Genomic DNA, 26270 nt, shown 5'->3' with positions numbered 1-26270 from the left:
GTTGGTATGTTTCTTAAATATTTGCAATTACTGTTATTCAGTGCAATACATAATGTGTAGATTTAAAAGAACAATGGTGAACTTATGAAGTGGTTAGTTCCAGGGATGAGGGACATCAGTTATGTAGATAAACTGGAGAGGCTGGGATTGTTCTCCTTACAGCAGAGAAGGTTGAGGAGATTTGTACAAAATCATCTAGACAGTAGATAGAGAGAAACTCTTCCCATTGGCAGAGGGTTGAGAACCAGGACACAGATTTAACATGATAGGCAAAAGAATCAAAGGCGACATGAGGAAACGCTTTTTTATTGAGTGGTTATGATCTGGAATGTGCTGCCCGAGGAGGTGGTGGAGGCAGATTCAATTGGATAAGTAAGTGAAGGGAAAAAATTTGTAGGACTACAGGGAAAGGGCAGGGGAGTAGGACTAACTGGATTGCTCTTGCAGCGAGCCAGCACGGGCCGAATGGCGAACTCCTTGTGTGTTGTAACCATTCAATGGTTCGAGTAATTCAGAAAATGAGAATTTTAAATTTCGTTTAAGTAATCTGGAAATAAAAAGCTGGTATCAGTAAAAATGATCACAAAGTTGTTGGATTGTTATAAAAGCCCTCTGGTTCACTAGTGGAATGGGGCATAAATAACCTGGGTGCTGCTACTAGCAGTGCTGGAGAACTTTGCCCTATAAATTTCTCACCATGGGTGGTCAGAGAAAACCTCAGATCAAAGTTAGACATAGCATTGCCTGATTATTGGAGGTAATCAGTTCAGCTGTCAATCCAGGGTCAGTGAGGCATCTTGAAGAAGTCAAGAGTCAAGGTTGTAATCTGGGAACTCCAGGAGACCTGGAGGATGAGAAATGGAGTTAGTGAAGTCTGGAGTCTGTAAGGAAAGTTGCTGTAGTCCGGGGAGGATCGTTATCCACAGGTGATTCATAGCAGAGAGGTCAATCTAACCCTATCTGCCCCATGGAAACTGGGCAAGTGGGCTGTTTAAAAAATGAGCAGGTTACTTACCCGCTCAGATTCCGACCGTCTCCGATGTTAACTTGCAGGGTTTTGCAGGCGGATGAGACGCTGCCTAAAGCATACAGAAGCCTCAAGTTACAGACTCCTATTAGATCAGTAGGGCCCCGATGTGGTTTTAACCAGGGCCCGAGCGGGGAAACCAATGCAGGTTTTCCCACTCGGCAGAAGCAGGTCTCCTGCCAGAAGAGGCCCTTCAGATAAGTTCAAAACTTTCCTCTGTGGAGCCAGGAGCAGGATTGCTTCACCAAACCTCCTCGTTCCCCAAGGAAAGTCAGACTCCTCTGCCGCAGGACTCCACCCTTCTCTCTTGACACTCCCAAAACCCCTTTCCGCCACTTACCTGGAAGCTGGCCAAGGGCAGGCCGAACTTCACCTGCTGCCACCTCTTCCAGGCAGGAAGTGCATGAGTGGCATTTAAATGAGATCCAGGATGTACAATATCCTGGGCCTCACCCGCTGTCCACCCGAACCCCACTCCAAATTAAAATCAACCCAAGTCTTGGCAACAAAGTAACAGGAAAAAGAAGGGGCTGAGAGCTTAGGGCATTCAAAATATAAATGGTATATAAAGTGACTTCCTCCATTACTTCCTTACATTACCGCATACAAGGTGGCAGTTAGCTCTCGCCAAGCCTCTGCTCATCATTCTATAACTCGGGGATGTCACCATTCATGCCTCAAGAGTCTTCTCCACCATCATCCTAGCATAATTGCTGGGCTAGCCTCAAGACTGATGTGCCAGCATCCTGCAGCTCATCCTAGAGAAGAATTATAACTACTTCAAAGTTAAAATTTATGACATACAAAAAGATGGCCAGAGAAACACCAGCTGGTCCACTGAGTCTGTCCCATTCAGCCATGTTGCAACTAAGCAACACGACCCCCCAATACTCACCACTGACCAGCAGCCGTGTAATCTCTTGGGAGAAGCAAAAAAAGATTTTTAAAACGCCTAAAATTCTTCTTAGGATTCAGAAAATCCTCTCTGATGTGTCAAATAGCATCAGTATTGAAAAATCTGATTTTTCTTTCTATGAAAATATAAAACTTTCTCAGTTCCATCTGTGCTGTGTTATTCGTTCAAGTTGATTTTTTTTTACTCTGCATTAATTTACAACTCAAAATCTGTCAGTAACACAACCAAGACAACCCACTCAGACCTGACGATGTCACCAACATATTTTAACATACCAAGCACTGGAAAATTCTCCCAATGGTACAACCACAAAGTCCCAGTGTAGGCCACCTATATATATTCCTGTTGGGTGCCCAGGTCTCCACTCCCAGATATGTAAGAAAAGCCAGCACAGCAGCACTGGACAAGTATGGAATGATTTACCTGTTTCTTTGAATGAGCATCCTTCACACATAACTGCATTGGTCTACCACTGGTCTATGCTCCATGAATCACATATAAGGAGCCCTGAGATCAAAGGCTGTCCCCATATGACCAACCTGTTCTTGCACAGTATAACTTCACCATAGTCAGTTACTTTTCAATCATGGTTTTGGATATATACTCATTGCAAAGCCCAAGGCTACAGCTGGGTGACATGAGGAGGATGCTCATTCAACTCCTTACGGTCTCTCGATCTCTGGCAGGTGGTGACTAAAGACATTGCATTAGCTCCCATCAGAACCTGCGCCAAACAGCGTCAGGTTGAGGCAGAGAATGAGGTGGTGTCCATTACAATGGCCACGCCTGTCTTGTGCTCACTTCAAAGGACTCAATTTTTGCATTCTTGGGCTCCTCCCTTTCTGAATTAGAGTTAGTCAACCTTTCTCTTTTTTTGGGGTGTTTTGATGACTCAGCAGCAGGGTTAGGTGGCCACAGTTCAGCATTGCTGCTGGCTTTGTACCACCACCTAGGGACACAGCAAGGCAACTAGCTATCAAATGGGACAGACCCCTTTTTCAACATTTCCCTCAATATCCTTAAGGCTCAGCAGATGGTCCTTAGTACAGACTTAAAAAAACCTCCTTCCCCCTGCACCCGAAACGATGCATAAACTGGTATTATGTTTAGCAGACAGTGCTCACGACTAACTGCACAGGCGCAGGGATAGCGGTACCTCAGGCATCAGAAAACACATGAAAGGGAGGGAGGTCCTTTACGTGCGCTTTCCAACAGAACACGGCCACTCCTATGGTCTGTGGAAGAAGTGATTTAAAGCCACATTGATTTAATACCCCAGTCCAATTTGATACATTACAGCGAGTTCACAGAAGAGCAACAAGGATAATTTGATTGTGAGTAGAGGCCAAGACAACTACTTTTGCTCTCACTGGAGAAGATGATTGGTAGGGAGGGGGGGACATGATGTTGGGCTTTACAATGGTGAAAGGCACAGGTGAAATGGACAGAAGTGAGTTATTTAACTTAAGCTGTGATTTCCAGAGTAGGCAGAAGACATTTGGAGTGTAACACTGGCCTTGATGGTCACTGCAGAGTAGGGATCCAATGCATCCAAATCCAACACACTGAAAAGGAACACAGAACAGCAAATACATGAAATCAAAAAAATTCTTATTGTTATAAAGGCCACAGAAATGATCGATGGCACATTCAAATTGTTGACTGCTCATAAAAACAAAACAGCAACAGAAGTCTGGTGGAAAAAGTAAAATCTCACAGGCAAACAGGGTCTAATACATCAATCTTCAGAGAGTAAGAATGGCAGTGAAATGGGATTACTATAAGGGTACAGGCAAACACACGGGCGTCAAAGTTCAAGACTTCCTCCATGTGGTAACATCAGGCATTAAGTGTCCCAAAAGTGCAACTTATATACTTTACGCAACCCTCAATCTTTGTGCCAGTTTCCCAGTGATAGCTGAGCTGCAAGTGCCATCATGTGGCCCTCGCCCCCCAACTATACCTGACCATATTGTACAAAGTATTACCAATGAACTCCACATTGCCAGAACTCCCTGACTATTTAAGTACATAACTGCAGAGCTCCACAATAATGCAGTTTAGTTTCTGAGGCAAGATAATTACTGAGCTTCACTGGAGTAGTTTTGTTAGTAATAAACACAGGACACAAAATGCTTACTGCCCAATTAGTAAAATTATAGCATTTTAAGAATTTCCTTTATTTCTCACCATCTGTCCCTCTCCCAAATACTAGCCCCAGGTAGAGTGAGGGGGGCAATACAAATAGGCAGAAAGTAGATTGCATGAAATGCTGAGAGCATGGTCAAAGGCCTCATTGATGATCAAGGAGATATAGGTGATCAGGAGTCAATCTGCAAGAGGAAGGTTGAAAATTCATCTGGATTGTGCACGGAACGACTTGGAACCGGAGGCAAGTGTTGAAGGTGTGAGATGCGGCTGTGAAAACGGTTTTGGCAAATACAGTCACAAATAAGATGGGAAAGGGACAAAAAAGTGTTGGCGAACAGGATGAAACAGTCAAAGCAGAGATAGGAAAAAAATCCCAGAACTGGCATTCATGGAACAGGAAAGGCAGTAATCTGCTTCCAAGTCCCACAGTTGCTGTACCATCACTGGCTGGTAGGAGGTGCACGAGTGAGCTGGACAAGCTGAGTAATCTCTGCAGGGAGCACATCAAGCCACCACCCCCACCCCAGTGTCTGGAAACCTTCCATGGGTGAAAATAAAAACTGCAAAAGGGTCTAAGCATCCTGTCCGCCAGCAGCTGTCAAGAATGTAGTATTGTAGAAAGGTGGGTTCATGTGAGAGATATGTTTTTGATGTATCCAATAGATTGTAATCCGTTGATTCATCCCATCAGAACTATGTAGAAACATGGCTTCATGAAGAGCTTCTACTAATACTGTGGAGCACTGTTTAATGGGGTCAATGGAATGGAAAGTTGTCCATTTCTTCTTGGACAATATGCAATTCAAGGTACATCTTCCTGGAAGTAATGTAAAGGAGGGTTGATACATCTCTTATACAAGAGCGCCAACGGAAGCAGAATGAATCCAGACGGCAAAGCGTTAAACAACTCAGGCGTCAGGACCCAAGAAGAGTACAGGGCAAGCTTCAGATTCTGTAAAATACTCAAAAAATTTAATCAAAATTGCAATGTCATCTCTTACTTGGCAGTATTCAAACTTTACTAAAATAAAATACCTCTGAATACAGGTATTGCCAGGATTTCTCATCGTTGAATAAGACAGATGTCAGGGTTTTAAAAAAAAAACTATTCCTGAGGGGTGATGTCTTATTTTATATACAATCTGGTGGATCAAGGTAGAAAAGTGGTTTGGAAAGGGTGAATGAATTCAATAAAAGAAATCTAGGGCCCCCCCCCACCCCCCCAAACTAAATTTACCCATTTGTTGTTGCTGCTTTGTTGGATACAATTTGACCGTCGCACGGCTCAAAACACAGGCCCCACCTCCACTTCACTAAGTCACATTGGCATTAATGTGGGGATTGGTGGGAGCTCATGGATTTAAAGTAGAGACGATGCAGCATTAGGGGTTGGATGATCATGAAGCCAGTCAAATACTGCAGTGGCCTGTCATATAAAGAACAAAGCTTGGGCACAGATACTCTGCTACTGTAAACAGCACAATTTTCCTCTCAGACTCACTGCTGCTGTGACTTCAATGTCAGAGCCTGTTGGTGAGAGATGACCAGCTGGTAGCTGTCTAAGTACTAAACACACACACAGGGTGGTCAGTCAGTTTCCCAGGCCTCTCAAAAAGGGCTCTTGCATGTGCTCGCAATAACCCTTTGGAATACAACCAGAATGGTCTGACAGTGACTGGACCCAATAAATTATATACTGCTATCATCCTACAATCAATTTTCATTTGATTTGTAAAATATATTCATCAGCTCTTCAATCATGTGGTAACTACTTCTCTCCATTTCCCACGCTCTGTATGTGGCCTGAATGGATGTATAATTTTTTTTAAAAAGGTAACACTATCCCAAATAAATTTCAGGCCCTTTGATATCGGTAGAACTGCTCATTTGCTGTTACTAGGACCAAAATAACACAATACAACATCTAAATTCAAAACTTTGGTCTACTATCAAGGAGCACAATTTCAGACAAGTTACAACATGCAACTTAATTTACAAACTGTAAGGTAGATCATGAGGATAAGAGCAGGTATTAGTAAAATGCAGTATTACACTGTATCCAATAACCAAACCAGACGGAGTACAAAGCAAATTTAAAACTCGGGGTGAATACCAAAACTTAAATCAAATTATGTATGTTCATCTCTTGGGCCTCTAAAGTTTCTAACTATTCCATAAGATCTATTCTTTTGTTTTGAGAGGAATCCTTTCTATTATGAATGGCAACTTTCTTCATGCTCCATGGTTGGGGAAAAAAGGCTTCAGAAGGATATCAATACAAGAGTGTTGTGTTTGTGTTGAGTCAGTTTTCACTGATGTAAGATTAAAAGAGGTGTCAAAAACGGTGGGAATCTGAAAACGTTCACCGCAGCTGCAGCACAATCGCTATTACTGAAGGGCGCAGAACTGCTGGAAGACGGCCAGTATGTGGTGGTCCAGCTCAGCTGTGAAGAGCAGGTTCTCCAGAGTGACCATGTACTGTTGAATGATCTGGTGATGCTGCAATACAAAAACATGTAAAACTTTAGTACTGTCCCATCATAATGTCCCTGGTTTGGAACTGATGTTTACATAGTTCTGTCAACAGTTCTTTGACCATTCTCTGTTCAAACCTGCATCCTTTTCCTGCCGAGATATGTATCTGCCCAGCAGTTTAAATTGACCTGGACAACTATGACTGTACAAAGTCTCAGTTAATTCAACCTTTTGACTGTGCAGCCACTATCTTCAGTGGAAGTTTGTAGGGGTACATACAAACTCAAAGTGGCAGCGTCAACAAACACCTGAAATACATCGTCCTCTACTGGGTATTTTGCAAGTTCTCCAGAGAGTATTTAGAGGGTGCAACTTTCAGCAGCAGAACACTCCATCTAAGCATTGGGGGGAGGGGGAGGGGGAGGGGGGGGGGGGAAAGAAAGAGAAGGAAAAGGGGATTAAATAAATTCCATCCCAATTCGTCTTGTAGAACAGAGCACCAGTGCAGGAAGTCAGAGACAAATCGTGTCACAGACTAACATGTTGGGACTAGTTGTAGAAAAGTGGTAGCACAGTTGCCTCAAACAGAAGGTTGTGGGCTCGAGCATAATTCCAGGACTTGAGCACACAATCTAGGCTGGCACTTCAGTGCAATACTGAGGGAGTGCTGCACTGTTGGAGGTACTGTCTTTAGATGAGACATTAAATTGAAGCTCAGTCTGCCTGTTTAGGTGGATGCAAAAAATTTCATTGCACCGAAGGAGCGGGGAGTTGTCCCAATGTCCTGGCCAACATTCACCCCTCAACCAACCCATCAAAACAGATTAGCTGGTCATTCATCTTACTGCTGAATGTGGGACCTTGCTGAGTGCAATTGGGCAGCTGCGTTTGCCTACACTTCAAAAGTAATTAATTGGCTGAGAAGTGCTTTAGGGCGTCCTAAAAAGTTGATAAGACACTAAATAAATCAATCAATCATTCTTTGGATTAGAGAGACTTTTCTTTGTATTTAGACAAGCAATATTTTATAGACAGACAAGGCATAACTTAATGCTTCTAAGCCTATTTAAGGTATGATTTTTGTAACTGATGACCAACTAGAAATGGAAAACCAACACATACAGAAGGTCCAGCTCTGGTTGGATTACTAACCTGGAGGAAGATTTGCTGCAACCGCTCAACGCAGTTCTTATACCAAGGGGTGTTAAAATCGATCCCGCCAGTTTCACACTTTGCAAGGTGTTCTGTGAGAATCATTATAAAACGCTGTGAAGAATAAAGAATCTTCAGTACTTAAATGGAGAATTCTATGGAACAAATGTAAAAAAAAACTTGTAAGTGAATTAAAACAGAGGAACCCAACATACAACTTTACCTGGAAAATTACTAGGAAGAGGTTTTTCTGTTCACTTTGAGCAGACTCAACCTTCTCCTGAAGACGTTCAATCTGCTCTTCCAAAGGACCATCTTCATCTTCGCTGTTCTGATCATATTCATCATCACTGTCTCGCTTCAGAAGAAAATACAATCATACCATTGCTCTAAATAGTTAAGAACTTCATACTCTCCCCATACCAATGCTCTAGTTAAGAACTTCATACTCTCCCCATACCAATGTTCTAATTAGGAACTTCATACTCTCCCCATACCATTGCTCCAAGTCGTTAGAAACTTTATACTCTCTCCCTCTCCATTCCACAAAGTTTTTTGGCAGTTTCTTTTCAAGGGGAAGAAATATATTTCTGTTTTGGCACCAGCAGCTGTTCTGTGCTATATCTGACTTGGAAGTATCTGACATTGAGTAAAGCAAGGGTTTGATGCTCCCTCGTGTTTTGTACATACACCTGAAGCACTTGCCTCACAGCAATACAAGTGGGTTTCTTTTCTCTCCCCATTCAACATGAAACCAGTCTGTTCCATCGCTCCAATAACATTGCTGTGATCTTTTGCTGCGAGAGGGAGGGAATTAAAGATCTGGTGCCTGGAGTGGTTGGGTGACAAATATTAGTCAATACTCTCCTTTTCCCTAATAGAGCCCTACGTTTCAAACGCTGCCTCTTTCGCTGCATCACCTGGGATATGTACGAGGGATCACCTGGCTGGTATTGTAGTGAGGCAATTCAGTCTCTACCTTTAGCACAAAAAAATTAAAAACGGGTAGCTGTCCATTCTAATTCCGGCAGGTTAAACTTGTTGAGGGTTCTCGGCTCCTCACCACCAATGATGCTTTCTCCAGAGATGGTGATGATACTGCAGGTGTCCACTGCTCCACTCCCAGTGTGTTGCAACAGGGCTCGATTTATACCCAGCGATACAAATCTTAGCACTCCCTCCAGTGGCATAGAACAAACACTGCAATTACATTTTTTTTTACACAAACCCCTACATTTCATTTTTATTCCCCTCAGATCTAAATCACAAAAATGATCACCTTCCAGCCCTCGAAGATCGCTTTATATATCGAAGAGCAGTCTCGCCATGGGTGCCCCATTAAAAATCAAGCCAGGATTTAAAAAAATTAAAGTGCAAGCTGTCTTAGCCTGGGTACAGATGCTATTGGCTATCCAGTGCTTCCCACCCAGAGTAGCTTCTGGACACGCATCGGCTCTTTTGAACGGAGACACTAGACTTGAGCTGATAAAAAGAACCACCAAAAGGCACAAATATGGAGCATCAAGCATGCCAAGCAAAGATAAAGGAAGGAGGGAGGCTTTGTATGTGAAGGTTCAAATACAATCCAAAACTTGGAAGAACACACCTACAGGTAATGTAACATCAGTTCTCATTCAACCTTCACATACAAATCACTGATATCCAAGTAGTTCTGAAAATGAAGGCAGGAGAACCCTACAACTGAACACCGAGGTCAGCCTGGGGCACCACAGTGTCAATGCATTTGTTGGTTTGAGTTTCCAAGTCTCAATGATTCAGGACAAGCCAAGTACATATATATTCTGCTACTCAGTTCCCCAACTGCTGTTTACTGACAGGTTTGCACACAGTTTTATTTACCAAATATCATTGGTTTGGTTTTTATAGAACATGAAAGGTCTGTATAACTGTGCTATAATGAATGGGTTAGGGGCATCAAATGTGTTAAATTGTTCATCAGACTGTACTTGTGACAACGTGGTTCTGTGTCTGGCTCCCACTCCCTGCACTTTAGGTGCAGTGTCAGTAGTATACATGCCACAGCAGCCCAAGTACAACACAAAACCTGCAACCACCAGTGCAGCTTGTGAGAGCAGCAGAGGGAGTCCCAGTTACATCAGCTCAGAGATAGTTGGGGGAGACAACTTGCTTTTGTTATAAAGATGTTCTTTATAGCAAGCCCACCAGTGCAATACTTCCTACTAGGGAAACATGGCGGCAGATAAAGGTTTTGCGTTGCGATGTCCTGAGACATTTTAAACCTATGTAGAATTTTAGGGAGAAAGCTCAGGAGGTCTTAGCACTGTTCCATCTAAATTAGAGTCATACAAGGTGGGTGAACAAGCAGAGTACAATCTCAGTAACTATATGAGAGAAAAGTCTGGTTACAATCAAAAGAAAGGTCACAAGAAGATACATGCTGAAATAGCTGTGACACGTCTTTGTGACAAACCAGATTCAGATCCTAAATAGGTGCGACTGGCTGTACAAGCGGATTTGTTTTGCAGGTATCTGGATACTATGCAATGCTCACCAACTACAGATCTGCTACAAGTGGCCAATGGTTGCACTTAAAAGCTTCAAAGTATGGGGTACCAAAACTTTTTGGCTCTGGCATTTATTGACCATGGTCCAGGCCATTGTAAAAGCATTCTGGATGTGAGCAGGGAGCCCCGTCAACTGCGAGATTCGAATGACGAGCAATGAAACGGCAGTGATGTAGGGTGGGAAGTATCTTTGTTTACTTTAAATTGGAAAGGGAATGAGTACTTAGTTTTGAAAATACTCTCCACAACCTGCCTTCCTCTAAGCAATCTTTACCAAACACCAACCTAAAATCGGTTGATTTAACACAAGTGCACTTACTCTTTTGTGCTGTTTTTCCAGTTTGTCTTTAGTCACTTCAAGTTCCTTTTGAACCTTTTGCACATGCTTGTTCATCTTTCGGATGGTGGAGTGAAGAATCTCCCAGACATACAACCTAAAGTACCACAGTAAGGTTAGTTCCATGCAATTTCAAAGACCGAAACACTAACATATTAGAATAGACATATTTATTGTGTGATGAGAAGTGTTCACACACATTACCTAGTGAAATCATGTGCCATCTCTGAAGAGAAGATCCAGTTTGCTACTGCCGCGCAGTCTACAATCTGTGTTCGGATCATTTTATCAACCAACATGGCCATCATCTGCAAAGCAGGCAGCGGAATCTGGTCAGAATAGTAAACTGGCAGTACACGGAATTCTGACACATTTCAGCAGCTTTATTTTAAACAGAAGTGACCAGGCATTGCCCAAACCCACTTAATTTTAGCACAAGGAGGGGGTCAGGCTGGAAAAATATCAAGAAAAAGCAACTCTTATGGGACAACTTAAAGATCAGTGCTGCTACACTTGAGAGCCAATTAATCGATTCCACACTCCCAGCAGGGAGCCGCAATTGAAGGGAGCATAGATCAGACAACAGCCGCTACAAGGCCGCAGTCCGACTCTGACCCACACTCCCTTCAAGTGTGGCTCCCCACTCGAGTGCAGGATTCCATTTCGGGCAGAGAAGTGAAGGAACTTCAGGCCACTTTTAAAAGGGAAGGAGAAATGATTCATTTAAGGAGAGATTGCTACAATCTTGGCAGGGACGTTAAGGTCAAAAAAGAAAGAGACCCATAATTTTTTAACTTCAGTAATTGAAGTAAAATGTGAATAAGAACTAAAAAGTTAATCTTATGTATAGACATTTTTCTTATTCATCAACTTTATTACAATTTATTCAGCTCCAAGGCACATTACAGTTTTGTGTTACTACAGTAATGTATAAAAAACAAAGAGCAGCTTTTGTCATATGCAGTACAGTATTTTATGCTGGAGGTAAGATATGGTTTGCTCTCAATTTACACTCTGAACAGATTTTTTATTTGAAGGAAGAGGAAGAGGAATAACCATTACCTGAGGATGACACCTCCAAACGTCGAACATAACTCTTAGTACATGCAGCTTGCCCTCATCGCCTTCAGCCAAAGTCTTAAAAATCTCATGAAACCTACAAAAAAATATCAACTGGTGAAAGCTGTGCAAATAAACGTAGAAAGGTGCATCGCTGAAATGTAGGTTTTAAAATGGAAGGCGCTACAACACTTTCTATCTCTGGCCACCTACAAATTCTCCCCCCTCCATTTTATTGCTCTCCTTCATTCTCGTTGTACCATTTCCCCAAGTGAGAAAGGAGCTGGAACTGCCTGGGTGACCCCTGCACCAGATATTTTTAGCTTCCTTTGGTAAAGTGAAAGATTTCCACACAGTGCCTTTTCAAAGGCAAAATCAGCAACTGACTGGAGAATCACTGACGAAAATTGTGTTCTATTTACTGAGGACCAGCAGGAATGAGAACCAATACACAGGGGTAAAGGTTTGAAACTGGTTATTAAGTAATAAAATGATACTAGGTTGTTTAATGCTTTAACTGGCCCTTAAAGTACCAGTTACTCCATTTACTAGACTGTGCTCAGAGTTTATCAGGAAATGGGTTAATTGTAAAGACCGGAGAAGCAGGAAAGCAAAAACCTATAATTTAGTACATCAGACACGAGAAACCCCAATACTGATTGAGTTAATCGCAGTATTAATAAACAAAGTGACAACAGGTAAACATCTGTTTCCAATTCTTTTGTCAACAGAAAAGGAATACACTTACTTTGCCAAAGCACTGAAGGAATGGCTGAAGGACTTGGCAGCCAGGTGAAGTAAAGTCTGTACAAAAACTTCAATCTTCAGGGGATTAAAGCTGAACCCTTCATCTGAAATAAGAGTGTAGCTCAAGTATGTCAGCCACAAGTTGTTGAGGTCCATGGAAAGTGATATTAACTTTATGGTCGAGCATTGGGGAGGGGAGATCAAAAATCAACGTGAAATGGGATAAATACAGGAAACATTGATAATTACACACTTTTTCAAAAACAGTATCTAAATTTACAGTATACAGCCAGCAATAAGTTATTCTTCCACTGGTGTTAACATTATTATACGCCCAGTATTGCAAACACCAGCCAAGCAAATCCCACTTCAGCTCATAGAAATTGTAGCACTGGAGGTGGCCATTCAACCCAGGGGACCCATGCCAGAGCTAGCTTCATATTAATCCCATGTCTTTGTTCTTTCCCTGTATCCTTTAATATTTGTTCCTCTTCAAGTGTTTATCTAATCTCCCCTTAAACGATGAGATTGGCTGTTGAAGTTAAGTGACTTGTAGTAATGCATTCATTGTGAGGGACCTCGTGAATGAGGAAGTGCAAATACCAGATTTGGGGTTAATACACCCTTCAAAGAGCTCCTTGTGGCACTCATTCCCAAGGAAGACAAGACTACGTGATTGTGTAGAAACTCAGGTATCCCCACAAACTTCCCTTTTGCTTTAGGAACGACATAAACCCAGTCTCAGCATAACAGCAGCAGCAATGCACAAGAATTAACTTCAAACTTGGAGTATGACCAGCACACTCTGCAGTATCCGGTACTGTGTTGTTTAATATTGGGTTTGCTTATGAATCAGATGCCCTTGCTTGAATGAGGGGAATATTAAAGGGGGCACAGCGGGCAAGTAAGAGATGAGCATTAGACTCGGTGGCTCATGTGGAGAAAAACACCAGCACAGACTGGATGGGCAAATGCTTGTTCCTGTGCTGTAACACTCTGATACAATGACACCTTACTCTTTAGATGGTCACAACATGGCTTTTGCCAGTGTGCGAGGCCATGGGATTAAAGGTACAGTGGTAGCGTGGATACAAAATTGGCTTGGGCTGATAAGTGGCAAGTAACATTCGCACCAGACAAGTGCCAGGCAATGACCATCTCCAACAAGAGAGAGTCTAACCACCTCCCCTTGACATTCAACGGCATTACCAACGCCGAATCCCCCACTGTATAAAACTGTATAACCCGGTGCAAACTGCATGTCTATACCTAACCAGACGTATAAGCTATACGTGTATGATCTAACGGCGTGAATAAAGCGAATTGAGAGTTAAGACGACCATCTACAAGGCACAAGTCAGGAGTGTGATGGAATACTCTCCACTTGCCTGGATGAGTGTAGCTCCAACAACACTCAAGAAGCTCGACACCATCCAGGACAAAGCAGCCTACTTGATTGGCACCCCATCCCACCACCCTAAACATTCACTCCCTTCACCACCAGCGCACAGTGGGTGCAAAGTGTACCATTCACAGGATGCACTGCAGCAACTCGCCAAGGCTTCTTCGACAGCACCTTCCAAACCCACGACCTCTACCACCTAGAAGGACAAGAGCAGCAGGCACATGGGAACAACAACACCTGCACGGTCCCCTCCAAGTCACACACCATCCTGACTTAGAAATATATTGCCGTTACACCCTCCAGAGCACGCCAAGCAATAATCTCCCTTTAAATAAACTAAAATAATTCCTTACCATCATCATCATCCTCTTGATTAGGATTTGGGAGGTCTTTTAGCATGCTCAGGATTTCGTCATTACTTCCTTTGCTTTTAATAGCATTGCAGACACTGACAGCCACAGCGTAACCAGGCAGAGAACCTAAAGCATCAAAAAGAATACTGTTAAGTGGGCTCAGAGCTCATGTCAAATTATTAAATGTCAGTTGGTAACTTATTGGATCTATTTAGGCTAACTGCATTTATCTTTTTACAGTATTGTTTTGTTTGCACCATTGCAAGGTAGAAAATGGCTTAAACTCACAGATCCTCATAATGAGAGAAAGCGTGAGAGAAGGAGCATGTGCACATGCACAAGACAAGAGCAAGGGCGAGGAGCACGCAAACGTACAAGGGGGCGATGCTTGCACGAGGTAGAGCGAGAGAGTGTATCCACATGCACAAAACAGAGGGAGAGAGTGCGCACAAGAGGGAGAATACATGCATCTGCACGAGAGCACGTCACATGCGTGAGATAGTGGGTGAGAAAAAGAGCCAGCGAAATTTAAAACCATTGAAATGCTGCAAAACACCCAACTGTAATATGCTACTACATTTGCCACACATTATGTAGCTCCTAATCTAACTGAATCAGAAATGATGTCACATGAGGGTATTTCACTGAACACCAAGTAGCATTAATGTAGTCAGATTTGAGTCAGTATGTAACAGTTATTTATTCCTCACTATATTTGCATTGAGCTCGATTTTTAACTCTTCCTATATCTCAACCACAATTTCTTCAGAACCAGGCTAAAATTGAACTGCAGCAATGTTAAGGGCAAATTTTACAATTTGTGAAGTAACAATGCTAATATATCAAAACCTCCAGATCAGCCTATCCTCCTTCCAACTCATTTACTAGACATCTTATTCTTTAAGAAGTACAATACTAGTTGGGACTAAATTATATTTCCTAATCCTGTGCGAAATAAACAGATAATATTCAGTTCTCAATGTTTCTGTATGATACAGAAGTTATTGAAATCATTAACTTCACTACTGGCTTATAAGTGGAAAAGTTCCAATCTCTCCAAGGCCAAACAGGTGCTTATTACTTACTATTGCTCTCGTCACCATACTTGTAAATACACAGTGGATTTGCTGGCAACAGGGCTGCAAAGTTCTCAGGTACAATATCCACTATCCTTTGATAATAGGAAAGCCTACAAATAAGATGACAGTTCATTTATATACTTGCTAAAGATATCCATCAACTATTTAACCAAATACAACTACTTACACAAGAAAGTAGAACACAAATCATTACAAGAAACAGCTCCAGGTGAAATCCTGTAGAGCTTGGGATTCTACTCCATTACCTTGAGAGCTATAGATAGATCCTACAGAGCAGAATATCATTCTTTATCCAAAAGAACGAAAACGGAGAGAGTTAAATAAGTGTTTCACAGGCCAACTTGAAGAAAGTGATCTAGATGGCCCTTACGGAGAAGTCTATGCTATTGCAATGTCTAAGAATCCTTTAAAATGACGAAGGAAGTATCCACACATCTTATTGGATGCCCTTATTTTCTTAATGGCAAGAACCTAGGAACTGTGGAAGAGCAAAGGGATTTGGGTCTCCATGTGCACAAATCACAAAGTTAGTGGACAGGTAATCAAAAGGGCCAATGGAATGTCAGCCTTTATCTCAAAGGGGCTCGAATACAAAGGAGAGGAAGTGATGCTTCAGTTACACAGAGCCTTGGTCAGACCCCTTCTGGAGTACTGTGTTCAGTTCTGGGCACTACACCTCAAAGGATATGTTGGCCTTGGAGGGGGTACAGTGCAGATTCACCAGAATGAATCTGGCGTAGAGGGTTAAATTATGAGGACAGATTGCATAAACTTGGCTTGTATTCTCTTGCATTTAGAAGTGATCTATTTGAGGTGTTTAAAATGATAAAGGGATTCATGAGACTTGATAGATGAAATAGAGAAAATCTTCTTTGAAGCCTCATATTTCTTGTTACCTGTGGAGGAGTTAGCACATTGCTGAGTGGTACTGGCTTGGACCCTCGAGTGTGCGCTCAGACAGCACAAGCATCTAGCACAGAATGGACACTGCAAAGGTGAGACAGTTTCCAAAGATTTGTTTGGACTACAATAAATTGCCCAATGAGAGAAAAGCACCAAGCAGGGGCAGAGTGGTTCTTTGCTGTTGGAATGCCGGAGGATGCACACTCAGTTTTGCATCGTGTTCCCTCCATTATTGCCTTCAGCAAGAGATGGAACACTGGCAAAATGAAATTAAACTTTCAATCATGTGCAGTAGTATCACTGATGGACACAGTGCTCAATGTCAACACAAAACGTGTATTTTCTTCCAGAAACAACCACCTGTTGACAGCAGCTGGGGAGCTGCCACGATCTTGCCTCAGAGTGGGAGAAGGGGTTGCTCTAACAAATTTTCAGAATCCCTGATGAACGATATATTCCATTAACCATCAAACCAACCAGCCTGGTTTGTTAAGAGATTTGTGCAAACCGAATATTTTTTGTTTACCTTTATTCTATAAAACATAGAAATAAAGGTTTCCCAAGATCCAGACAACACAATCTACGTTCCACTTCAGCATGAAACAAGGGGAAAGCAATAACCTGGACAAACCCGAGGGTGAAGGATCTTCAATTGGCCCAGCACTCATGTCAAATCAGATCGTGTTCAGTTGATCAAGAAGCTAACTCGTTAACCAAGTACCTTAGCTCAAAAAATCCCATGTATTCAGAGAGAATACATAAGTTCATATGGCAACATATTAGTGGACCATCTGAACTTTCCCATCTTTTCATGAACCATGAAATAGTTATATAGCCCCTTTACCTTAGAAAACATCCTAAGGTACTTCACTGAGGGGAAACAGACACTGAGCAGTAGAAAAGTCAGGAGGCACGGCCAAACACACGTTTGAAGATGGAGAGGGTGGCACGGGATAGGGGTTTAGGGAGGGAGTCATAAAGAAGGGCTAAGACAACTCCCAATGGTTAGAAAGGAAAACAGGAGGCCAGAGTCGGTTTTGAAGAGTACAGGCTAGGATGCAGAACCGAAGGTTTCAGATATCGGGTGGAGGCATTTGTAAATGAGGGCGAGGATTTTGAATTCAACGCATTGCGGGACAGGGAGCAGAACAGGATGTGGGTGGTATGAACCAGAGTGTGTAAAATAAACACTGAGAACAAAAGTACAAGTCAACACATTACTCTCAATAAACAAACTAAATGGCTAAAAAGAAACAAATAATGCAAATATCAAGACAAAAATATTTTTTAAAAGTAATCTACGCATCTATCCTTTACAGCTACACAAATCACAGTACCAAAATAAAAGCTCAAAATATCAACACTACAGAAAACTCAAAAGTTAATACAATGAAGGGCAATCAGCATGGATTTGTTACGGGAAGGTCTTGTCTGACTAACTTGATTGAATTTTTTGAGGCGGTAACAAGGAGGGTCGATAAGGGTAGCACATTTGATATAGTCTACATGGATTTTAGCAAGGCTTTTGACAAGGTCCCACATGGCATACTGGTCAGAAAAGTAAAAGCCCATGGGATCTAAGGGAAAGTGGCTAGTTGGATCCAAAATTGGCTGAGTGGCAGGAAGCAAAGGGTAATGGTCGACGGGTCTTTTTGTGACTGGAAGGGGTTCCGCAGGGCTGAGTACTAGGTCCCTTGCTTTTCATGGTATATATCAATGATTTAGACTTAAATGTAGGGGGCATGATTATGTTTGCAGATAATACAAAAATTGGCTGTGTGGTTGATAGTGAGGGAGAAAGCTGTAGACTGCAGGAAGGTATCAACGGACCGGTCAGGTGGGCAGAAAAGTGTCAAATGGAATTCAATCCGGAGAAGTGCGAGGTAATGCATTTGGGGAGGGCAAACAAGGGAATACACAATAAATGTGAGGATACTAAGAAGTGCAGAGCAACAGAAGGACCTTTGCGTGCATGTCCACAGATCCCTGAAGGTAGCAGAACAGGTAGATAAGGTGGTTCAGCAGACATACGGGATACTTTCCTTTATTAGCCGAGGCACAGAATAAGAGCAGGGTGGTTATGCTAGAACTGTATAAAACACTAGTTAGGCCACAGCTAGAATACTGTGTACAGTTCTGGTCACCACATTATAGGAAAGATATGATTGCACTAGAGAGGGTACAGAGGAGATTTACGAAGATGTTGCCAGGACTGGAAAATTTTAGCTATGAGCGAAGATTGGATAGGCTGGGGTTGTTTTCTTTGGAACAGAGGAGGCAGAGGGGAAATTTAATTGAGGTGTATAAAATTATGACGGGACTAGATAGAGTGGATAGGAAAGACCTATTTCCCTTAGCAGAGCGGTCAATTACCAGGGGGCATAGATTTAAAGTAATTGGGAGAAAGATTAGAGGGGAGTTGAGGAGAAATTTTTCCATCCAGAGGGAGGTAGGGGTATGGAACTCACTGCCTGAAAGAGTGGTAGAGGCAGAAACCCTCATCGCATTTAAAAAGTACTTGGATATGCACTTGAAGTGCCATAACCTACAAGGCTATGGACCAATGGCTGGAAAGTGGGACTGAGCTGGATAGCTCCTTTTCGGCTGGCCCGACATGTTGGGCTGAATGGTCTCCTTCTGTGTCGTAAGTTTCTATGATTCTATGAAATCTTAAGCAGCGCATGCAGAAACAAATTTCACCTCAAGGAAAGATTCTTCAGAAAGACCAAAAAATCCAAACTGAAAACTCCCTCCTCCACACAAAAATTGCAGCTGATCATACTTTTAAGTCATTTCAGATTATTGTCGAGCTTTACAGGGATCAAAACCGTATTTTAAAAATTTCACATGCTGTAACATACAAGGCCTCTGGTTCAGACAGCTCAGGCATTGAGTGCAGGATGGGCACAGCTAAAGCTGGACAGCTCCCAAGATCCATGAGCAGACCACCACAAGAGAAGCTTAAAACAGTGAGTCCCACAATAAAAACCCTCATTATTAATTTGACCTTTACCCAGCTGAACAGACAACAGAACTCCGCATGTAGCAGGCTGAAGTCGCATTTAAGCAACTATAAAACTGGTGGAACTAGGGCTTGGCCAAGCAAAGCACCAGCTCTCACTTGTGATCTTTCAGCTAACCAGAAACTTTAGTTTTGTCTATCTTCCAACCTTCCCCCCACTGTACTACAGAAGTTACATGTGGATAAAACAATGATTTTTAAAAGGTGATTTGTAATATTAAACAACGTATTCCATATCCTCAAACCAATTACTTAGGAAACATGTACAGAGTTTTTTTTGGGATTTTCTGTAACCCAGATGATTAATTAACCATGTCGCTCAATTAAACGTTCAGCTCCCCTCGTGGCAAATTTAGCAATATTGCTTTCTACAGAATCAGTAACGTTGATAAAGGTAAAATGAAAAGTTTATTTACCTCATAGATTTTTCCAATACTTCACGCAAAAACTTTGGTTTGGCTTTGTCAGGGTCCAGAGCCAAACAATCAGACCTGTGTGTGTGGAGTGGGGGGAGGGAGAGAAAAGAGAAGACAGCATGTTATTTATGCAACACAGAATAAAGTCTAGAAACATACTTTAGAGCAGGGCCGGCCAAACTGTGTCCCATAAGCAACATGTGGCCCCCAAGCCCCTAGAATCTGACTCTCAGAGCTCAGTCATATTCGCATTTATATTTCTTATTCACTGGTTTGTTCTGTTTGAATTTTGTGGGCCTGAAGGGTTGGCATGGGTTCATTTTAGCGCTATTGCTTCATGGGTGAATAAATTCTAAATCAGGACACCAAAATCAGTTGGTATCAACTTAGGACATATGGGAACTAATGGGAGCAACCACTAAAACTTTATATGTGGCCCATAAAGATAAAAAGCTTGGCCGCCCCCCACTCCTATTCAGGAAGTTTAATTCCTTTAAAATCAACAGACATTAAATCCTAATGCCTGCCCCTTATGCCCCCAGTTGAACAGGGAAATAGTGTCCCAAACTCCACTCTTCACAGTTCCAGGGGTAGTGGGTCAGTATAATCGACAAGTTGTGCCCTCTCACCAAGGCTCCTAGAAACCATATTTTTAAATAAAGGAATACTCCAGGAATCCTCACAAAAGCCGTATCTGTAAGTCTCCACCCAATCAATAAAGGTCCCTATGTAAACATTTTTCCACTCATCTTTGTCCATCATAATGGAATCTGTGTTGCCAATGGAGACAGGCTCCTTCATGCATTTACTTGCAGAGTGCTAGTGTTTACAAATGATGTAGGGTGATATGAGGGGGGAGAACATTGCATGTGGGGTACAACTCCAGCACTGATAATACAAGGATTTTATTACATGGTGTCTTACAGTAACTGTTAGACAGTTACACTTACAATGGTGCTGAAATTGGGCAGCAGAGACCCAGCCCTGCCATTTTGAAGTGCTGTGAGACGAGATCACTGGCACAGATATCCAGCGTTCAAAGCCCAAGATTCAGAGGCAATTAAGTTTTCCTGAAGCTCCACACCTCCAACTGGTGGAGCCACCGCTGATTGGGTCATGGGCACGTTGAGGCCGGGACCAAGCCGCTAGTGAGGAGCTTCTAGTACCTGCTGACTGCCTACCAAGAGCTCAACACCGTACTTATCACAAAGGTCTAATAACCAACTGGTGACTATCCCCTTTGAGGGAAAGGAACATTTCCTTAGGCTTGAATTGGCCCCTAGGTGAAATTCTGGAACAGTCAACCCTCCTTGCAAGACTCAGATCTGATACCTGAGCCAGGCAGCTGCACAGCACTCCAGGCTATTGCTGATCATTAATAAGCCAGATAGCTTATCAATGGAATCTCGGGGGGCCGGACCTATTGGGGACTGGGATTCTTCCCAGATAATCCTACAAGCTGTTGGCCTAACAGATACGGTGGAAGCTTATTGGTACGATATGTATGTAAACTGCATGCTTATAACTGATTAAACGTGCACGTCAGGGTTCCCAAGCAAACTCTTACCAACCAGAGTCCAAATGCCTTTGGACTTGGGCTAGTGGGGTGCGTCACTATGGGGCCAGAACAAGTGCTGCATCCTTGGCGAACAGAACCTCTACCTATGTAGATTTCTCAGTATCAGTTGAAGGCTCTGAAGTGTAGCCATGGGTTTCCCATATCTCAGGCAGCTGGGTTATCAAAAAAAAATTGTGCTCCAATGGCAGCACAGATCCTAGCACGCTACCTAGAGACACAGGAATCTGTGCCCTCCCTACAGTGCCACAGCACACTATCCAGAGACACAGGAACCCCCGTCCGACAGTGCCACAGCGTACTACCCAGAGACACAGGAACCTGTACCCTACAGTGCCACAGCACACTATTGAGAGGCACAGGAACCCATGTCAAGAACTAGAGGGCATAGTCTCAGGATAAGGGGTCAGCCATTTAGAGATGAGGAGAAATTTCTTCACTCAGAGCGTTATGAATCTTTGGAATTCTCTACCCCAGATGGCTGTGGATGCTGAGTCATTGAGTATATTAAAGAATGAGATCGATAGATTTTTGGGCACTAAGGGAATCAAGGGATATGGGGATCGGGCGGGAAAGTGGAGTTGAGGTTGAAGATTAGCCATGATCTGATTGAATGGCAGAGCAGGCTCGAGGGGCCGTATGGCCTACTCCTGCTCCTATTTCTTATGTTCAATTTTCTCCAATGCTAGGGGCACTAAAGCCATTTCTAACCAGCACCGGCCTTGCTGAGATTAGCTAACACATCTGGTCTGTATAGCATAGCCATAAACCACCAGGACAGCATACACCTAATTTTTATTCTTCCTTTTCCCTTCTGTTTACTTCGGTTTCACTGGGCCTTGCAAACTGCAGCCAAATATGCACAGGTAGGTATCCAGATATCCCAGTCCTTGCCATGTTTTGGACAGACACCAGGGGGTGCTGAAGAGCTGCTTGGCAATGATTTTCCCACCTGCCCTACCCTTCTGCCACTCCTGCACCAGTCGGGAAACTGCCTCTCCCGGCAGCCTCTATCCAATTTGGCTAAGACTGGACCTCAGAGCAATGGAATCTAACCTGGTACTACCTTGCTGCACCAAGTGCTGTGGCTCCAACATCAGTGCTGCCCTGTTGCACCAAATTAAAAACAGGCGCCAGGTCCAATATTGTAAATTTGTTCTTATAATGACTGTTAATGACAAATAGCTGTCAAATTAAGATTTGCCACACAAAACAATTGCAGAAAAACAATACCTACCAATCATCCCAACTCCATCTGAATTGAAAGTTACTCAAATGATGAGAAAACCAGTTGATAAATCTGAAAAGGAACATTTGAACCATGAGCCAGATATTTAACCAAATTTGGGGGAAAGGTGAAGAACAAAGGGGGCACTGAGGAGGAAGGGGTGGGAGAACAAAGGGGAGAAGGAAGAAGCAGTGTCAATCTGGAGAATTTCACTTTACTAGCCATCACTGGGATGGGCTGACTGGCTCGACTGCCTGTAAAGGCCAGCAATGTGGGTTCGTGCTCGCTCCCAGCACAGACCTTCTCCAGCTTTGAAGTGCCATGTCCTAACAACTGAGCACACAGTCATTTTTCTGTTCTGTTGCTATGGAATCCACCCCCCAATATAAAAGGGTAGTTTCCACAGCACCGTGACACTCAGACATCACTGCACCAGCTCCAACAGAAATGGGCCAGGCACAAGTCCCATTAGAAACATTTTTGGGACTGCTGGGAGAAAATTCTTTGAAAAGTGAAATATTCAACAGCCTTCCTATGCATTTAAGACAACAAGCTAGCTTTTCTCAGATATTATCTCAGTCTATTGTACAGAAAACAACTAAATACTAATTTATTGCAAAAGTGAGGAAGATTAGATTAAAAATGCCTCACTATTGAGTTGTCTCTATAGGAGAGCACTGCAAGACTTCAAACTTAATCATTTTCTGGTACGGTGATTTAATGGAAGTATTTTCCAATCAATGCATATTTTCCGCAAAACAATCTAATTGTCTGTCGTTCACGCATGTCCCATGTGCGACGGTGAATGGGGCTGTGGGCAGTGCATCATTCGGGATGTTGCAGCGGCGAATTTTGTGTTGCAGCGGCGAATTTTGTGTTGCAGCAGGAGTTTGACACAAAATGTCTGAGGCTGTTATATTAACATACTACGGCAGGGAATTTGCTGCAGCGTTATTATTGGCGACGATCACCATAAGTAAGACCATTGTTCACTCCGAACCAAAGGCAAAATTTGCTGGGAAACATGTCATAAGCCACAGTGATGATGGTGACGATCCAAGGAGCTTTGAAGTGACACTAGCACTCAGAAGCAGGCCAGCTGTACACATGGGTCAGTTTCATCTGGAGTCAGCAGCACTACTGGTCAATGGGGGGGGGGGGGTGGAGAAGATCAGATTGCAATTTATACAACGGAAGAAAAAAGTAATAGAACTAAATAATTCGTGCAGGTTACCCATCTTCATGTTTTAAAAATCCTTATACCTTCACCTGAGTTGATTATCGTAAGAGTTAGTCTTTTCTTATTTTTGTAATTAATTCTTATCGCTTAGTCTCATACTTAAGATATAATTTTAATTTCATGCAAATCTGTTTATAATCGAGATGGCGTGAAAGGATACCAGCCTGCTAAAGCAAGGATCGCTCATTAGTTGCAAGTACCTTAAAAATCTGAAATTGATTGAGGAAAAAGTGGGCTGAGGATTAGAAAAATTACTCCAGCAAAATGTTATTTTACGGCTTAACATTATATCACAAAATCCACTTGAAGACTATCAGCTCGAAAGACAATCTACAGAATGTTACAAGAAAATCATGAGGACACGATGCTTCCTCACTGCTGGGTTGCAATATCATATACATTTGTTTCTTTAATTATCTGAGAGCTGATGAAAGAGCCTCTTTTTAATGCTTATTTCTAAATGAGTGAGCAATTGAATATGACTTAACTGATACTTAGACCACCAGCGCCATTCTGTAATGGTCTATATGTGCAAACTCACGATCACCATTAATTTGATGAGGGCAGAGCTGATATAATTAACTTTCAGCTGTTTCACCAAGGCTAACAGTGAAGCAGCGCAGAAGTCACAGCAAATTATAGGGTAGCTTAAGTCACTCGCCATAATTTCCTGGAATTTGATAAACGATGGGCGATATCCACAGCCTCAGTCACATCATAAATCTTAAATAAAATGATGTCTCATGTGCCTCAGTAGCAACTTAGCTTATTTTAGTTTTTTCTCTGCTCTCCTGAGGGTGATCAATCCAGCAGTGGTTATAGTTACATCAACACCAGCAGCCCTTGCACAAGTGAGTACGCTTTATATGGAAACTCAATGGTTAAGTACCGACAGGCTATTTAATACAAGGTGGCAAGCACCACACCCAACTTTGATACTATCCTCAGCTGATGTGCACCCACATGCATCTTCCAGTGGCACCAGAGGCCAGGCCCAGGAAATTCAAGTAGTTTCCCCCTCCTTAACCCAGGGATACTTGAGGCCTATCACAGTGAACCCACTAACCACCAGTTGAGAATAGCTAAGCTAGAACAGACTAGGCGATTGAAACGAGGACATTCCTGGTACATGTGATACAGTACCCCACCACACAGTGGGCATTTATCAATGAGACAGGAGAATCCATAACCAGCAGTCTTACAACATAGAACATAGTAACAAAGGAGAGATAGTAATTATCCCTCTTTGTACTCAATTGTCACAATTGTTTTACAACATTTTTTCCTTTAATTAAGTGTGATAGTGACAGTTTCATAGTACAGGACTAATGATGACTTTTTAATCTTGACCTCGATCGCTTCTATACCAAAATTCTACAATTTACAGCAAGAATAATCACATTATCTGAAACCACTTTTAAAAACAAAATAGAACTGAAGGCAGTTACCTGTCTATGCAAATTGTATTCATAGCATCGATTCGCATATATAGCATCTCCGTGGCTTGTGCAAGCTTAGGTTTACCAGTTAAGTCAAATATGACATGAAACATGTTTATCAGAAAATAACAGTTACAAACCGAGACTGGTAACAAGTTTACCAATTTGTGAAGAGAAAGCTATTGTCCTCACCACAGACTGGCTCCGCATAGACCAGCGACTAGACCCAGACCCTCCTTATCTGTATGGCTCAGTACCAGCCACACAACATTGTGAGGAGGCAACCCATTTATAAAACCAAGTACTCAAATATCAGGTGACTGATGCTGATCATCTCAGATTAATCAAACCGCTTCACAAAATAAAGATTTCGATTTATTGAGCAATTAATTAGAGCAGCCACCAATGGCAAAGGAAGCAAGATTAATTTGCCAGACTGCATTCTCGAGTACCCAGAGATAAGGAAAGAAATAAGAGACAGAGCCTTTCAGCTAATCGAATAGTCTCAGACTACAAATTGGGTTCTTCAGCTGCAATGGTGTGCTTTTGTTTATTGCTACTCTCAGTAACTACCTGGTGAATCAATAACTACTTCAAAAAACAGATTTATGTAGTCTGTAACACTAAGTTCATCATACTACACAGCTCTGGGGAAACATCTAATACTCAATTCTCTAACACTCCTGTGCAGCATTGTTAAAATGGTCTTCTTTATTTTAAAACTTTCTGAACAAATTAGAATCAAAGCTGCTGATTACAATCCTGAATAACATTTTTAAAGGATACCACTTGTGGCAAAGAGCCAGGCTGTAGTTTGCAGAGTTCAATCAACAGTGTTGTATACATGACCTCAATGTGAGGAGGTAAGGGCAATTGGAAAAGCTCTCCGAAGACAACCTACAAAACAATTAGTAGCATTATTGAAAAAACAAAAGTTTACTGGAAGTGACAGAAATACATATGCAAGTGCACAAATGTGTTCATAGCATCACAATTACCCTGTCCCATCTTGCAGTCCTAGAAACTTCATTATCTTAGCAAAAGCATCAACAGCAAAACTGTCAATCAACATGTATCAAAATGCCAGTTTTCCTTTGTAATGTGTTCACATGCACTGCTACCTTCAACTACTTTCTGCTTGTACTTGTGCATGTTTGCTGGGGTAATGGACTCAAACT

The 26270-nt window shown here is 42.3% G+C and overlaps 1 protein-coding gene across 2 annotated transcripts in view; it reads right to left on the bottom strand.

Moving 5' to 3' along the window:
- Position 1: 1 nt before the first annotated feature.
- LOC137321111 (nuclear cap-binding protein subunit 1) overlaps positions 2 to 26270 on the bottom strand; it is a 58353-nt gene continuing 32084 nt past the window's right edge. Inside the window, exons 11-23 of one of the 2 annotated variants that reach the window (XM_067983324.1) lie at positions 25879 to 25989; positions 25102 to 25166; positions 22423 to 22485; positions 19610 to 19684; positions 15254 to 15357; positions 14169 to 14294; positions 12412 to 12514; positions 11667 to 11760; positions 10809 to 10912; positions 10587 to 10701; positions 7945 to 8079; positions 7722 to 7835; positions 2 to 6593 (exon numbers count right to left, since the gene is read on the bottom strand). In XM_067983324.1, coding sequence (XP_067839425.1) covers positions 6483 to 6593; positions 7722 to 7835; positions 7945 to 8079; positions 10587 to 10701; positions 10809 to 10912; positions 11667 to 11760; positions 12412 to 12514; positions 14169 to 14294; positions 15254 to 15357; positions 19610 to 19684; positions 22423 to 22485; positions 25102 to 25166; positions 25879 to 25989 — 1320 coding nt within the window. In that variant the 3' untranslated portion in view covers positions 2 to 6482. Of the gene's footprint in view, positions 6594 to 7721; positions 7877 to 7944; positions 8080 to 10586; positions 10702 to 10808; positions 10913 to 11666; positions 11761 to 12411; positions 12515 to 14168; positions 14295 to 15253; positions 15358 to 19609; positions 19685 to 22422; positions 22486 to 25101; positions 25167 to 25878; positions 25990 to 26270 lie in introns of those variants that run through there. The other variant, XM_067983325.1, reaches the window with a different exon arrangement.

The sequence above is a fragment of the Heptranchias perlo genome, chromosome 4 (genome assembly GCF_035084215.1).
Source record: "Heptranchias perlo isolate sHepPer1 chromosome 4, sHepPer1.hap1, whole genome shotgun sequence".
NCBI lineage: Eukaryota > Metazoa > Chordata > Chondrichthyes > Hexanchiformes > Hexanchidae > Heptranchias > Heptranchias perlo.
Note: the sequence above shows the minus strand (reverse complement) of the source record. Positions and strands in the feature narration are given on the sequence as shown.